Raw genomic sequence first — 16,350 nt, forward strand, 5'->3', positions numbered from 1 at the left:
ATATTTTTATTCAATCATAATAACCCATAAAAATCAATTTTTATTCAAAACATATAAATATTAATGTCAAATAATATAAAAATTACCGGTACCAGTGACGAGATTCCATCAATGACCAACAGAATTCAGGTCACGTTTACCGAATTTCAGCTACTATAGCCAAAATTCGAGATAAAGGCCGGAATCCGGACAGTTTCGTTGAAGTCTGGGTAGGCCGGATTTCGGCCAAAACTGTCGGAACCACTAGAATTCGGCCAGTATGCCGTTTTGGCCAGATCTCGGCCAGTCGGCAGGGATCCGACCGTTCTGGCCGGGATTTTCTGGCCAGATCCGGCCAGAATACGACCAGAAATAGTCGCTAGAATCTGGGCTAATCGGATCCCGTCACTGGATTCCGGCGACATTGACTGGATGTTATCGGATTTCGGTACCAGAAAAATTTCGGTGATGGACGACTGCTTGAACGTGAAGGTTGACTGTATTGTTTAAAAGGAGTCGAATGCGTCTGGCACCTTCGGAAAATGATTTACGCTTTTCATTTTCCGAAATTTATTAAGCATTTTTTGTCAAACAGAAATCATTTTCCGGTTGACTATTATTTTCGCCCTTACCAAACACCGGAAAATGTCGAAATCATTTTCTAGAAATCATTTTACGCCGAAACAAACGGAAACGGAGCATAAATCAACAAACTGCTGTTCCAATATTATGAATAAAACTAGGTATTTTACTACTCTTCCATCCATATTTGCTCCAAATTTTTTGACTGTCGCCTTTGCCAAATAATGGACCGACATATTTGCTTTAATTTTGGCGTGCTTCACATAATTTCTTTCAAACTGAATTTAAAGAAATTTTCTTCAACTCGGTATATAAAATTGGCATTTATTACTTAACACTAATAGAATTATATTTTTTTTAATAACATATGAGAAACATATATTTTTTTTAATGAATTTTCTTCATGCTATTAAAAAAACATGCGCTTCTCACTTATTTAAGAGACATAACAATTTTATAGATTGGGTTGAAAAAAATTCCTTCAACCTAGTTTGAAGGAAATTTGTCCTTTAGGACTAATCTAGAGAGATCTATTTTCGATTAATGCTCCGTTTGTTTCGGCGTAAAATGATTTATAGAAAATGATTTCGGCATTTTCCGTTGTTTGGTAGGTGCGAAAATAATAGTCAACCGAAAAATGATTTATGTTTGACAAAAAATGCTTAATAAAAAGCGTAAATCATTTTCCGAAAACGCCAGACGCATTCGACTCCTTTTAAACAATACAGTTGACCTTCACGTTCAAGCAGTCATCCATCATCGAAATTTTGCTGGTACCGAAATCCGATAACATCCAGTCAATGTCACCAGAATCCAGTGATAGAATCCGGCTATCTTCGCCGGAATCCGGCCATCTTCGCCGGAATCCGGTCAGCCCTGATTCCGGCGACTATTCTGGTCATATTCCGGCCGGCTGGCCGGATTTGACCATAAAATCCCGGCCAGAACAGTCGGATCCCTGCCGACTGGTCGGGATCTGGCCAGAACGGCCTACTGGCCGGATTCCAATGGTTCCGGCAGTTTTGGCCGGAATCCGGTCACTTTCGCCGGAATCCGGTCAACCCAGACTCCGACAAAACTGTCCGGATTTCGGCCTTTATCTCAGATTCTAGCTATAGTAGCCAGAATTCGGTAAAAGTGACCCGAATCCTGTCGGTCAATGATGAAATCTCGTTACCGGTACCGGTGATTTTTATGGGTTATTATGATTGAATAAAAATATACAAAATATATGTGATTTTCCGTACGCGTTAAACACTGAAAAATGCTTTCGGCGAAAAATATTTTCCAGAAAAATAACTTCCTTGAAATCATTTTACGACGGAAACCATTTTACGTCGAAACAAACAGAGCATTAAATGAAAGCTTGAAATTTCACTCAAAAAAAAAATGGCAGTCACAAGCATTGCATTCACTTTGTAAATATAGCTCATCTTAGTCATCTATATTAAAAATAAAATAAAAAAATAATTTAAAATTATTGGTTTGTTAGAGGACTTTTGAAAACCCGTACGTGCAAATGAGAGCTTAGATTGTTAGAGCGACCAATCTGGTCGGAATCTGGCCATCCGATCGGATTCCGGCCAGCCTGCCGGGATCCGGCCAAATGGCCTGAATCCGGCCGTTTGTGCCGGATTCTGGCGAAACTGCCGGAATCCAGCCACTTTCGCCGGAATCAGGTAAAAATGGTCAGAATCTTGTCGGTCAGGAACCGAATCTCATCATCGATGATTTTTATATTAATATTTATATGTTTTGAATAAAAATTAATTTTTATAGGTTAAAATGATTGAATGAAAATATGAAAAATATTTGTGATTTTTTATACGCGCCAAACACAGAAAAATGCTTTCGGTGAAAAATATTTTCCAGAAAAATAACTTCCCTGAAACCATTTTACGTCGAACCAAACGGAGTAATAATATCAAATAACCATGTTAGATTACTTGCTATTAAATTTGAAAATTTAGGCTTTGTTTGTTAAAAATTTTGTTTTCGATCTTTTGTTTAATCTTCTCAAAACAAAAACATTAACAAACAACTAAAACATAGAATACTCCATCTATATTAAAAATAAATAAATAAATAAGATATTTTTTAAAACACAAAAAAAAGGGTTATCACATTTATCACATATGAGCACGTTGTCAAACCAAAAACCAAAAACACCCAAAATCATATTAACAAATACAACCAATAATTTTCAAATATACAAAAAAAGAGTAATGGCTTCTAGACCAGTATTTCAGTCGAATATCTTGGTCACTTCATTCCTCAAATGCGACTTTGTAATTATCCAAAAATAAAAAATCAAAATCAAAAACAACAAAGTTACATATGGAAGTGCTGCACTTTGACATAGCGGATAGCTTGATACGAACTCCATTCAAACGCTTCTGGCGATAAAACTGTGAAACCCTAGCACGAGTTCGAACCCGTCATTAAACCGTTCAAACACTGTAGCCTCATATGCGGTTTTTCTTCAACCGCCTTACACCTTAAACCCAATTTTTTTAGGGTGCATATAAATATCATAAGCCACGATTTTCAATAGACCTTGAGACCATTATTTTGTGTTCTTGGATAAATCTTTTGTTCCTATGCCTTCATTCTCTAATATATCCCAAACTTAGTTAAACTACACAAACAAAGCAGACCTTCTGCCACTGGAGTTCTGGGTTGCAAAGGAAGTTTGATCGAAGATTATCTAAAGTTCTTGATCTACTGTGGTTGGAAACAAATGAGTCAATTGTTGAGTACAATTCAAGTTTACTACAAAAACTTTACAAGTATAACTTATTGTAATTTGAATCTTCTATAAAATACATATTTTTTCTTTTGGAGTTGGTTACCCATGAACAAGAAGAAAAGGTCAAGATGGAGAAGTTTTTTGCTCTGATATGAAGCTTTAGGGAGGCGCGTAATTATTACAGAAGAAAGGGACTGAACGAGTTGGAGAAGAAGAAGAGCAACAAGAAGATGAAGAAGATGGGTGGTGGAGATCATCAGCATCAATCGAGTTGCTGGGTTCCTAAGTTCGAGCAAGAGGATTTCACCAAAGAGGTTCAGTTTAAAAGGCCTCCTCTTGTCTTTCCGGCTCCCACGAACAAAGAGAATGCCAAGAAAGGTGAAGGAGAGGATGGTTTGGACCACAATCTCACCCTCTAATGGCGTTGCTCTGTGTATTCAGAAACGACAGCCAAAAAAAAAAAGTGTTAGGATGCAATTATGTTGTTAATACACCTTATAACAACATATATATATATATACACGATTAGATCTATAAAATTTAACCTGAATCATAAAATAGATATCTCAATTTCACTTAGAATTGAGAAAATCATTTGAGATTTACCCGCCGTAAGTGCAAAACTTATGGAGATTTAAAAAATATGGGACATTCCTCTTTTCTATCGTTTGTCAACAGAATGTGATTGTCTTTCATCTCTTAATCTAATATATCTGTGAAATATCTTAGTAATAAAGTATTTAGTTTTTCTGTTTCAACATTCTTACCATGTATATAAGAAAGGAATTACAATAGTATGCAAATCGCTTTGCCACCTGATGAACTAATAACTTCTAAGAATAATATACAGAAGAAAAAAAATCAAGAGATAGACAGAGAAACATGTTGAACAAATAGGAAAGAACTGAGAAACAAGTTTATTATGCCTTAACTGAAACAAGTAAACAACTTTTTCGTCGACTTTTCTTTTTTTAGTGAGAGAGAGTCCCGTTTTTCTAGTGAGAGAGAGTCCTCTTCTTAAGAGTTTGCTTGCTTTCACCTTCCTCCCCTCGGTCTCTAGTCCTCCTATTTCTCTAGGAGGTTTTTTGCCCCTCTATGGTTTCTACCATTGGAGGGTAGGCTTGCTTCTCCCTGCCATTAGGGCGGGGAGTCTGTTTTCCTCCCGGATGTTTTCCGGTGGAGGTTTTGTCTCCTAACCCGTTGGGGTTGAGGAGTTTGTGTTGTTTCCTTTGTTGGTTTTTCTTGTCTTCTTTGTTTATGACAGGTAGCCTTCACGTTTTTAGTCGTCTTTTGGAAGATTGACCGTCTTCTTTGTGTCTCCAGTGGACTTCTGGCAGAGCTACAGTAGATTCCATTCTCGTGAGTCAGATCTGCTTTTCTCCATTGTTTTTTTGAAGACACGCGCCTCCCTGCTATGATCACTCTCTTCTTTTGTTCCGACCGTCGCAATCCGGTGGGCTTGCCGTTCTTTCTTGTTGGTGTGCGGTCTGCACGTGGGGGGGATTTTCCTTCCTGGGGTGCATGTGGAACATGCCATGTTTTTCAGGTCATAGGTTGTGGTGGTCGGAGGATGGAATACAGGCGCCGTCTCCGGTGCCGGTTTGCCTTCCATCAGATGATGGACAGTGTTTGGCTCTCTGTTGTTTTGTTGTGTGTATATTCTCTGGTTTCTATGTGTATCACAGTTTGTCTTTGTAATATACAAATTTTTACTGAACTTATTTGTTGGCTGTGGAGGCTAGATTAGTCCTCTTATCTTTTTAGGGTGTGCTTAATTGTAAAGAGAGGCTTCAATGGGTGTTCATATAATTTTTGTGTATTGCTTAGGCAGCTGCTTTGTCAGACTTAGTCTGATTATGGATGTAGGGGTGTCTTGTACCCCTTATCTGTCTTTGTAATGCCTTTTTGGCTTGTTTAGAAATGAAAGGAGCACATGCTTCTTGTTAAAAAAAAAAAAAAAAAAAAAGTTTATTATGCCTTGAATTGACTGTATCATTAGAGATGTATTAATTTCATGTGTCAAGAGGCAAAATGGGTAAAATGAAGCACAAATTAATGTAAACGGTTTCACCTTTTGTACGCCAATAAAAAATCTTTTTTTTTTTCACAGATATTTTTCCTTATTTTTTTTGGGTACATATCCTCATCTTAAAAGGATTGAACTTGTTTATAGCAATTATCGAAAAATGATGTTCGAGTATAAGTTGCTTGAGGGAAAAATATTTATCGAATAAAGCATCTCAGAGGATTTGCAAAAACAAATAGCTTAAGAATTTTGAAATAATAGACAAAGACCTAGTGTATTTAAAGAGATGGAAATGGTATTTTTTTTTTTTTATCTCTAAATAAAAATAAGATTTGATTTGTTGCCAGTATTATTATAATTTCAGAATAAATGTGCAACCGAATTAGGTCAATAATTAATTCCTTTAAAACAATAGATTTCTTGATTACTAAAATGTGATGTCACTATTGTACTATATTGCAATTTAAATTGAACTATCTATGAGCCAGTAGACAAAGAAGCATGTAAATAATTATCAGCAACTTCCTCACGTTGAAGAGCTAATTGAATGATACTATTGCAAATTAGTTTCCTACTCCAATATCCATACGACCCCAAAAAGCATAAACATTCTTAGCTACAAATACGCATAAGGTGTTTACTACATTATATCATAAAAGTGACACATTTGTTTCGATCATAATATTGATATCAATATTCGATAATATACATAAATTAATTTAATTGATGAAACACTTAAAAGTTTAACTTGGTGGGCCACTAAGCATACAACCATCTAGAACCCAAAACTCCAAATGACCAATATTCTGCAATAACTCTATATCAATAAAATGGTTAAATAAATCATTAATAAAATAAATTTAGTTACAACACAGGCTTACAGATAATTGTAAGAAAAGATAACAAAATAAGAATAGCAATACACAACAGTAGTCCAAAAGACATGAAGGAAAATATGACCTTAATGACTTGCAGCAACTATTTTTGTACCTTACAAATTGGGACCGTAAAGGTTGGAATATGAAATTTTGTCCTGCATGTTGAAGAACTAGAAAGCTTTCACACAGATTTTTGAAAAAAATCTTGTAATGTTTTATCTATCTGATTAGTACACAACAAGTTGATCAAAATGGTCACAGTGGTCGCATTTGCCGAGAAACCTTTGTCAACCATCATCTTGATATATTTCACTACACCTGATATCTCATTATGTTGCAAGAAGCCTTGGATGATTGTGTTATATGTGAAATGGTTAGGTAAACAACCATTTTCCTCCATTTGCTCAAATAACACCCTCGCTTCTTTTAGTAGTCCCTCTTTGCAAAGCCCTTTGATCATTATTGTGTAAGTCCGAACATTAGCTCGGAAACCTTTGGTAGGAAGAGTATTAAAGAGTTCTCTTGCAGTCATTAGTTTCCCAGCATTACACATACCATCAATCAAGATGTTGTAAATTACAATATCAAGGTCTAATTTTTTGTCTTCTATCTCTTGAAACAATGCCATTGCCTTTGGAAAGTGTAGATTCTTACACACGCCATCAAACAAAGTAGCATAAGTTAGGGGATTGGGATGTCGGCCACAAACTTGCATCTCATGGAGTAGCTCTAGTGCATTCTTAAGTCTCCCAACTCGGCAAAACCCGCCTATAAGAGTGGTGTAAGTGACAACATCAGGAATCATGCCATTGTTAGTCATTTCACAGAAGAGACTCATTGCCTCATCAATTCTTCTAATTTTACAATATCCATGGATCAGTATGCTATAGCTAACAACATAAGGCAAACCCTTTCCAACCATCATATTAAATGTTTTGACAGCTTCATCCATTCTATTTTGCAAACAATAACCGTCAATTAAATAAGTGTAAGTGATTGTGTTAGGCTCTATGCCTCTCCGAATCATCACATCAAAAACTTCTTTTGCTTCTTCCAACGTCCCTTGTTTGCCAAGTGTGTCCACCAATATGTTGAATGTACGCACATCTGGCATGATTTTCCTTTCTACCATCTCATTCCATAGTTTAGTTGCCTCCTTCCACATGTCGAAATTGCATAGGCCCTGAATTAAAGAATTGTAAGTGAAAACGTTTGGCTGAATTCCTTTACTTGTCATTTCAGACAAAAAATTCAAAGCCTCAATTACTAATCTGTCGTTACATAAACTATCAATGATTGTGCTATACAGTACTACATTAAGTTCAAGATTTCTTTCATCCATCTTTCTTAACAACTCAATAGCTTCATTAGTCTTACCTATTTTACACATACCGTTTATGATTGTTCCATAAGTAACTGTATTAGGTTTATAGCCTATCTTCTCCATTTTGTTAGCAAACTTCATAGCTTCAACAATTCTACCTTGAAGACAGAATCCTTGACAAGAGTATTAAGAATTATAGAGTTCGGTTGAAAACCAAATTTCAAAATTCTTGCTAAGATAGAGAAGCCGAAATCCACCCGGCTTAAATGGCAGAAGCAATTAATCAAAACGCTCAGAGGATGAACATCGGGAGCAATGCCTGACATTTCTATTTCTTTAATGAGAGTAATAACAGTTGATGCTTCATTCTTGCAATTGCAGTCAACAATTGAGTAAAATCCATGAGGGAAGGCAAAGGGTGTATGTGAAGCATTTTATCAAACAAGCCCAAGGCATCATCAAGATTGCTTAAGCTTCGAGATCTGCATCGATCTCTCATAGATTTCAAGAACTGATTGGGGCTTTCCACAATATCTCTACCACTATTGGTAGTGTTAGCAGAAGTAGCACTAAAGCTACGACGATAATAATAATTTAGAGCATGGAAAGAAAGCCTTGCATGAGAAAAACGAGGATCCATACGCAACTGATTGAAGAAGAAAGCAAGAGAGTCTGTAGACTTAGCAGTCGTACCCATTTCCGGATGTAGTGGAAGAAAAACAGAAGCCGATCTGATGCAGTGGCTCAGGAGAAATAAGCAGAAGAGGAAGCAGATCTGATGGAAGTAGCCTCTGCTCAAGAAATGTAAGAAAAACTTTCACAATCTAGCTCCCAAAACGTTCTGGTTCCGACGATGGAGAAACCTGGGTTCTTGAGCCCAGAAGCTTCTGGAACGAGCTTCCACCCATTTTCAACATTTTCTTTTTTCTTTTTACTTCTACTGGTTGGATTGGACGTCCTATTGAACCTAATGTACTGTTTATGTTTATTATAATTTATTTTATCCTCCTTAGAAAGAAAGAAAGAAAAAATCATTTTGAATATTTCTAATCAACAGAAACTTCATTTTAACCTTTCGACTCTTATTTCTTTTACTATCTATTTTTTTAAGTTTAAAAATTCTTAATTTAGTGTATTGAATATTAAAAATTTGTAATCCCACCTCTCAGTTTAGAATTTTTTGTTAAATCTTAATAAAAATGTGTAAAATTTCTAAAATATCCTCAATAAAAAAATATTTATAATTTTATAAAGTTTAGAGCAATATAAAGGTCATTTTATCCTTTCATTATCTTATTTAACCCTAAAATCTTAACGGAATGGGTGAGATTGTAAGAAAAGAAAAAAAAAAAAATTCAGTATACTAAATTAAGAATTTTTTGAACTTTAATATTAAAAGAATATTGTAAAAATGATAAAAGTTTAGGACAATTAAGGGAAGTTTTGCCTTCTAATTAAAACAAAAGTAAAGCTCATAATGCACCTCATAGCCCATGCCAAAGAGACACATGCAGAATTATTTTTTAAAAAAGCCACTTCACCTCACCCAAACGCCATGGTACTATGTAATGAAAGTCACTAATTTTGAGGCTAGCTTGAGATATTGTTTATATATATATATATATATTTCCAATAATATTAAATAAAATATCAAATTATGGTAGTCTTTATCTTAGAAACGGTTCAATAATTGTGTTCAATTGAGGAAGTATATATAATATATTAATTAAGATGATCATGTTAGAAAATCCCTTGGTGTGAGAATAAGGTTGCATATATATTATATACATTTGGCCGGTGAGTAAAAAAAGATGATTAGGAAAAAGGCCTAATTAATAAGGTTACACTTTGACTTGTTAGGATGCATGCCTCTATAAAATGGCTGGATTATACCTTTGGATTTATGAAACTAGATAAATATATTTAGGCGTTTCGATCGAAGAGAAAAAAGAATGGGAGCAAATATTCATCAAGTTCTACTTATTGTTGGCACCATCATATGTTTTGCCTCTGTTTCGAATGCTGCTCAAGGGACTGCCACCTTCTACGAAACTCCTTATGTTCGTAAGTATATATATATATATATATATATATATATATATATATATATATATATATATATATATATATATATATATATATATATTGTGTATTGTTCTATTTTTTTATTTTTATTTTTTGAAAAATATCGTTCTATATTTTGATTGTTATGAAAGTTTGATAATTCTAAAATGATAGAAAAAACTCCACTTTTTTTTTTTCTTTTTTGTTTTGAGGGAAGAAAAAACTCCACTAATAACACATAATCTTTCATCACTTTTACAAAATGAAAAAACTTTAAAAAGTGTCAATTTAGGATATCAATCTTTTAATTTTATTTTTTTAATTTCAGCCATCCGTTAAGATTTTCCGTTAAATCTTATCAAAATTTCCAAAATACCCATATGTTTATTTTTTAAAAAGAATTTATAAAATTTTCAAAAATTCAGGCATGTATATTTTTGCAAATTCTGTTAAATTCTGATCAATACCTAAAACCTAGCAATTTTTTTTTTTCTTTTTTCTCCTTTAAAAAAAAGGGAGGGTCTTTTTTGAGAATTTTGAAATGATTTAACAGAAAATTTTAACGGATAGTTAAAATTGAAAGAAATTGAAATATTGGTGCCCTAAATTAATACTTTTTAAAGTTTGGGTATCTGTTTGCAAAAGTGATGAAAAATCAGTAGTTATAAATAATCTACTCCCAAAATGATATGTTTGGTTTTAGGATATAAAGAATGCATTTTAGCTACTAGTTAAATCTGAGTCCTAATATAAAAATGAAACCCCAGAAGATTAATTTTCAATATCTCATGCCAGCCTCTGCATGTAATGGATTTGAGGATGATGGTAATTTGATAGCAGCAGCAAGTGATAGTATATGGCAAAATAGGTCAGCATGTGGGAGATATTACCTTGTACAATGTATTGGTGCGACTAACCAAGCACCACAACCTTGCAAGCACACCGCCGTCGAGGTTAAAATCGTTGATTATTGCCCACCAGGATGCCGCGGAACCATTAATCTTTCGAAAGATGCTTTCTCTATCATTGCTGATCCCCGTGCTGGAAGAATTAAGGTTAACTATACAGAGAGCTCAAACAGTAAGTTATGCTCAAATTCTCAAAATTAACATCCTCCTACATAATTAATGTGCATAAAAGATCGATGTAGACAACTTTATTCACTAACTAGTTGCTATTGGTGCTTATGATATAGAGGGACACTACCAAAATATATATATATTTGTTTAGTGATGTTTATGTTAATGTTGCTTGTACAAAACGGCGTTAAATAGCGTCGTTTGAACATAAATGACCATATTTAACGACGTTTACTGTTCAAACAATACTGATTCTAAATTAGTGTCGTTTGAAGAGTATACGACATTAAAAAAAATTGAATCTAGTTTCATTCGAGACTTTAAACGACACTAAATGTTAAAATTCTTCCTATATATTTACTGGCTTGTTACACATTAAAGACACTGCTAGCCTTGTGAAGGTACTGATCTTCCAAGGTTTTTTTTTTTTTTTTTTTTTTTTTTTTTTTTTTTTTTTTTTTTTTTTTTTTTTTAATAATGGTGCTGATCATATGATGCTCTATGGTCGGAATTGTTGGGAGGAAGCTACTGATCTTATGGTGGGAGTGCAAGACTCTCCTGCGCCGGATCCTAGTTTTTTTTATATTCAAATTAGGGTCGTTTAATTTAGGGGTTCAAGCCTGTGTCGTTCATTGTTAGTGTCGCTTGAACAAAAGCGACTCTAATACAGAGTCTCTACCTTATGTTTAGCAAAGCTTCAAAAGCAACATTATTTAAGCGACATTAAATAAATAATGTCATTTTTTTTCCCAAAAATAATACTATTTCAGCGACACTAAACATTTTTATTTATTTATTTATTTTTGCAGTGGAAAAACCGGAGAAGCATATATTAAGAAGGTATGGTAATGGCAAGTTATGATGATATTGAAGTCAGCTTTACGTATGGAAAAACTTGTATGTCTTATAAAGAACCCTCCAAGTTGTTGAGACAATATATATATATATGTATGTCCTTATTATTCGGCACCAATTCAAGGATTTTTGTTAATTCAAAAATTGAAGTTGTAATTGTATTGCGTATCAATTTGAGTTTCTTTATCCTAAATTATCCTTACTTTAACCCTTTTGCCAATTGCCCCCAAAATCCCAAATGGTGATTGGTAAGTCCAACACTTATGTGTTGAGTATAGTATACAAATGTGAGTGGAAAGCCGTGGAAAACTTCACCATTGGACATGGATTGATCAGTCCTCTTATCGGGTCTCAACTCCGACCTCGACTAATTTTTTTAGCAACCAAAAAAAAAATGGCATGGATTGATCAGTAATTGTATGATATGGTAACATTTGATTTATTAGTTTTAGATATATCGTTAGTTTAAAAAACTCAATACAATAGAGTTTCCAAGAAATTTTAGAAAAATTTGACCGGCCTTTACCGTACGTGCCTAATGGATGGAACACATAGTTTGACCACCGTGCCCCGCCATCCACGGCCAAACCTTCACCAATCTGCAACGCTCAGCTCTAGTCTTGCACCACCGAGAAACCAACAACCCCTAGGCACGGCCACTCACAATCAAGTTCGCCATCGAACCACCACAAAGAAGCTCCAGCATTGTTAGCATTAGTTCGTCGCCATACATGGATCGCTGTCAACCACCACTCATAACACACTGATCCACTTGCCACAGCCTTATTGGCCTTCTCCAGCATTAGCCCACCATCCAACGACACCGCGGCTGCCACCTAAAATCTCTGCTTGAGCCTCGCCAGCACCGCATCACCCGATTCCCTTGTACCGCACAAAGTTCTAAGGTAATAGTGTGGGTTGAGACCTAAATGAAGTTGTTGTTGTGTGAAGAGAGAGAAAAAGGTATAGTGTGTTTTGCTACCTTTCTTAATTTTTGTCTCTAAATTGATCCCAATGAATAAGCGTAGTGCCTGAACATAAAGAGTAATAGATCTTAAGCATGACTAGTTACAATTGTGAGATTTTGTTGTAGTCACAATAGGAAAATTGTGAGATTCGATTTATATATTGTCATGTCCTTCAAATTATCAATTGTGTTAATGTTTTTCATAAACTACAAAAAAATGCCAATGTCTTCAAGACAAAATGACCATAAATTTTTTTAATAAGACAAAAATGTTCTTATAAATTTGAAATAAAAAATAAAACTTTTTTTTAAGGAATAGTAAAAAAATAAAAAGCGAAAGAAATGGAAATCTGAAAAAATAAAACCCTTTTTTTTAAGAAAAAAAAAAACTGAAAAAAATAATAATAATAAAAATAAAACAACAACAACAACAAACTTTTAAAATTAGGAAAAAATATGAAAAACCGGTTTGATCTTTTTTTATTATTATTTATAGTTTCTTTTGTTTTATTTTAGATTTTTTTATGTTTTTTTTTTAAAAAAAAAATAATTTGTAGAATTTTATCAATGAGAGACATTGACATTTTCTGGTAGTTTAGAGGTGGCATTGATACAATTGACAGTTTTTTGGAGACTTTAACAATGAGGTAGTAGTTTGAAGGGGTATGTGTAATTTTTTCCAATAAAAAAAAAAAATTATTTTAAGGTTATGTAACAAAAATGTTGATGTTGCACTAACAGATAGCGCAAAATTGAATGGAAAACTCTCAAAGAGATCTCTCTCAGGTTCACAAAAAAAATTAAGGAGTGAAAGTTGCTTTTTAAAAAATGAGGGATTGATTTCAAATCGAGCGTTTACTCATGAATTTATTATACATATATCATTTTTATATTTTTTGGCCTTAAGGGAACATTGTCAATCTTTTAATAAGGGTTAAAAACGTTTGACTCTCCTCTGGTTTAACGTGTTTTATTTTTTGCTTATTGTGGTTCATTTCGTATCATAGATGATACATCGTTTATAGTTAAAGACCGAGACGGTAGCTTCTTCCAAAAATTAATGAAAGTCCACGTCACATGCCTTAAAAAATTAACACGTATCCCTACGCATAATAAAAATAAAAAATTCAAAAAAAAAAACTTTTTGAAAAAAAAAAGAGAAGAAGAAGAAGAAGGGTGGCTCCACAAGCCCAAAAAGAAAGAAAAAAAAAAAATCATGTTAGGGTTTGCCCCTTAGGGATGGCCGAACACATCCCCAAGCCAAACGAAGGTGGCCAAGTCACCCTAAGTAGGATTGTAAATGAGCCGAGCTTGAGCGAGTAGTGCCCGTACGGGCTCGACTAGTTTACATTTTTCACAAGCTCAGGCTCGAGCTTAGGATCGAGTTCGTGACAAGTTAAAAATTTGGACTCGAGCTCAGCTCACCAAGAGGGTAAATCTTGTGTGAGTCTGATTGCCTATTAGACGAGTCGAGTGCCTTACTGAGTACTCGGCTCAAATAGACTAATTTTTTTCCCTGATTTTTAAGAAAAAACAAAATTAAATTAAATAAAACAAAATGATGGGTTCTTCCCCAAGCTATGCGTATATGATGGCTGCTCCTTCTTCTTCTTCACACTTAGACTCGACAATCGGCAATGAAGAAGACGAAAAACCAGTGACACCCAGCACACAGGAATGAGTGGGTTTGGAGGAAGGGTTTGGAAAGAGATCTTGTTGTTGTGGTGGAGATGAGGAGGGATTTGAGTATGTAAAACCAAGAAAATAAAGAAGAGGGAGGTGTTTGCAGTTGCAGTGGTTATGGTTGTGGAAAGTTGAGAAATTGAAGAAACAATGAGGCATTAGAGCCCCTCCCCTGTGAGCATGGTTTTCACCGGGAGGGGGTGGCCTCACGCCTCCCCCTCCCAGTGGTGTTTTCTCTCTGGTTCCCCTGGGTCGGTCCAATGGGGTTTAGTTTTTCTCCTAACCTCTAGGGTTGTGGAGCTTTTATTCCACCCGGTTAGATCCAGTGGTGGCTGATTTCCCCTAGCCTTTTTGGACTATGGTGGCTTGTTTTTTTGTTATTTCTTTTGTTTTGGCAGGAACTTTCATCTCAAGATGTCTTCTTTGGAGGAGTGGCGTGTGATTGTGTTGTCGGCGGGGAGTTTTTTGGCCGGTTTCTTCACTTTTTTCCTTTGATTTTGAAAGCCAGATCTACACTTCTCCGTCGTTTTTTGACTACCACGCGCCCCCCAGCCATGTTCCCCGGCGTCTTCCGCCCCTGCCGCTGCAAGCTCCAGTCGTGACGGTTGTCGGTGATTGGCGCGTGGTGCCCACGAGCCTGGACGCTCTCTGCTTTGTGGTACGCTTGAGAGCCACGCTCCGCCTTTTTCTGGCCGTGCTCGGCGGCATCGGGTTTTTTGGCGTCGGTTCTCTGCCTGGGTGGCCCCGGTGACAGCGCGTGTCCTTTACGCGCCGCCGTCCGGCATGTCAGCTCCTCCCCCACTGGCGGCAATTTGTTTTGGGTTTTTTAGCCTCTGTGTTTTTGGTGTTTCTCTTTTGTTTCTCCGGTCTCAGCCTGCTTGTGATTTTGGTTCAAATTTTATGGGATTATTTGTTGGCAAAGTGCTAGATCTGTCCTATTTCTTTAGATAATGAACGTTATTGTCAGAGAGGCTTAAGTGTTCTTCTTGTAAAATTTATATTTCTGTTAAGCAGCTGTTTTACTAAGCCAGATTCTTCTAGCTTAGAGAGTTGGGGAGTCATGTCCCTTACTTTCAAGTTGTAAGCCTATGGGCTGTTTGCAGTATTAATGATAGCGCGCGCTATTTTGTTCAAAAAAAAAAAAAAAAAAAGATGAGGAAGGCTTGAGAAGTGAAAGTGAAAGTGTATGCGACTCGTAAATCATTATTACATTAAATTTGTATTTGGTTTTTTTTTATGAATTTGGACTTTTAATTATAAACTAAATTTATTTTCCTTCTAAAGTGATCCAATTAACTGAATTGTGTTTGATTATGTTGCTTTAAGCACATACTTAATTGTTTAATATTCATAGCTTAATTTGTAATTGTCTGACACATACTTATAATAATATCATTATGTGAACTCAAACTTATTTTCTAATTATATATTTATGAATTATGATACAACAATTCATAATCTAGATACTTACATACTTAATATAAATCTAATGACTGTATCATATGATACAAAAATGTATTATCATTTGATCTTTGATTTTAAAATATGATCTAACGATTCTTAAGTATCTAAAGATGGAAAATTGTAATAATAGTCAATATAAATATTAACTAACATATATTAAGTTAAATAACATTAACAATTATAATTATTATATAATCATATGGTTCTATATATCTAATGATAATATATTTTTTTTAGTCTAATGTATTACGATTTTTTTTTTTTTTGATTATATGAACCACGCTATCATTGTATACGAATAATATGATTACGTGTCGGAATTGTGATTATATCATATAATTAATGTGAATTAATACTTCTTTTCTTTTCTTGTTTTCTTTTTTTCTTCTATTTGATGTGAATTGGTACTTACGTATGTAATTTATATACTTAATTTTGATATCTAAGTATAATTAATAATTGTTAGATTCTTAGAATCGTTAATCATACTTAACCACTGTATCTAAGTATCTAAATACTTAATTATTGTATTAATATGAAGCTTTATACTTATATATGACATTATGTGGCTATAATTAATACTTGTGCTTAATTTTTGTGTGTGTGGGTGTATATAATATTTTTTAAATTATGAATCATATCATATCATATAACTTATGAGATTACCTATGATAAATATGATCATTATGAGTCATAATTT

The 16,350-nt window shown here is 34.5% G+C and overlaps 2 protein-coding genes across 5 annotated transcripts; one reads left to right on the forward strand and one right to left on the reverse strand.

The window, feature by feature from the left end:
- Window positions 1–6,209: 6,209 nt before the first annotated feature.
- LOC133871320 (putative pentatricopeptide repeat-containing protein At1g12700, mitochondrial) lies at window positions 6,210–8,490 on the reverse strand. 4 transcript variants are annotated; one of them, XM_062308739.1, is made up of 2 exons: window positions 8,232–8,490; window positions 6,210–6,982 (listed from the first exon to the last, which is right to left on the reverse strand). In XM_062308739.1, exons 1-2 carry the CDS (start codon window positions 8,233–8,235, stop codon window positions 6,396–6,398), a joined length of 591 nt encoding a protein of 196 aa, XP_062164723.1. In that variant the 5' UTR covers window positions 8,236–8,490; the 3' UTR covers window positions 6,210–6,395. The 4 variants fall into 4 exon arrangements, with proteins under 4 accessions (XP_062164723.1, XP_062164722.1, XP_062164721.1 ...); XM_062308738.1 differs by having other exon boundaries at window positions 6,210–7,397; XM_062308737.1 differs by having other exon boundaries at window positions 6,210–7,397; window positions 7,607–8,490.
- Window positions 8,491–9,429: 939 nt separating this feature from the next.
- On the forward strand, window positions 9,430–11,738 carry LOC133871311 (EG45-like domain containing protein). Its single transcript, XM_062308730.1, has 3 exons — window positions 9,430–9,602; window positions 10,398–10,682; window positions 11,491–11,738. The coding sequence occupies exons 1-3, from the start codon at window positions 9,491–9,493 to the stop codon at window positions 11,541–11,543; spliced, it is 450 nt and encodes a 149-aa protein (XP_062164714.1). The 5' UTR covers window positions 9,430–9,490; the 3' UTR covers window positions 11,544–11,738.
- The last annotated feature ends 4,612 nt before the right edge of the window (window positions 11,739–16,350 follow it).

The sequence above is a fragment of the Alnus glutinosa genome, chromosome 6 (genome assembly GCF_958979055.1).
Source record: "Alnus glutinosa chromosome 6, dhAlnGlut1.1, whole genome shotgun sequence".
Taxonomy (NCBI): Eukaryota; Viridiplantae; Streptophyta; class Magnoliopsida; order Fagales; family Betulaceae; genus Alnus; species Alnus glutinosa.

Excerpts from the sequence above, each read along its gene's own strand:
- LOC133871320 (XM_062308736.1), bottom strand. The coding sequence starts at position 7,679 with ATGAAGTTTGCTAACAAAATGGAGAAGATAGGCTATAAACCTAATACA.
- LOC133871311 (XM_062308730.1), top strand. The coding sequence starts at position 9,491 with ATGGGAGCAAATATTCATCAAGTTCTACTTATTGTTGGCACCATCATA. Across the intron at positions 9,603-10,397 it reads CTACGAAACTCCTTATGTTC|CCTCTGCATGTAATGGATTT; the intron begins GTAAGTATATAT and ends ATCTCATGCCAG. Across the intron at positions 10,683-11,490 it reads CTATACAGAGAGCTCAAACA|TGGAAAAACCGGAGAAGCAT; the intron begins GTAAGTTATGCT and ends TTATTTTTGCAG.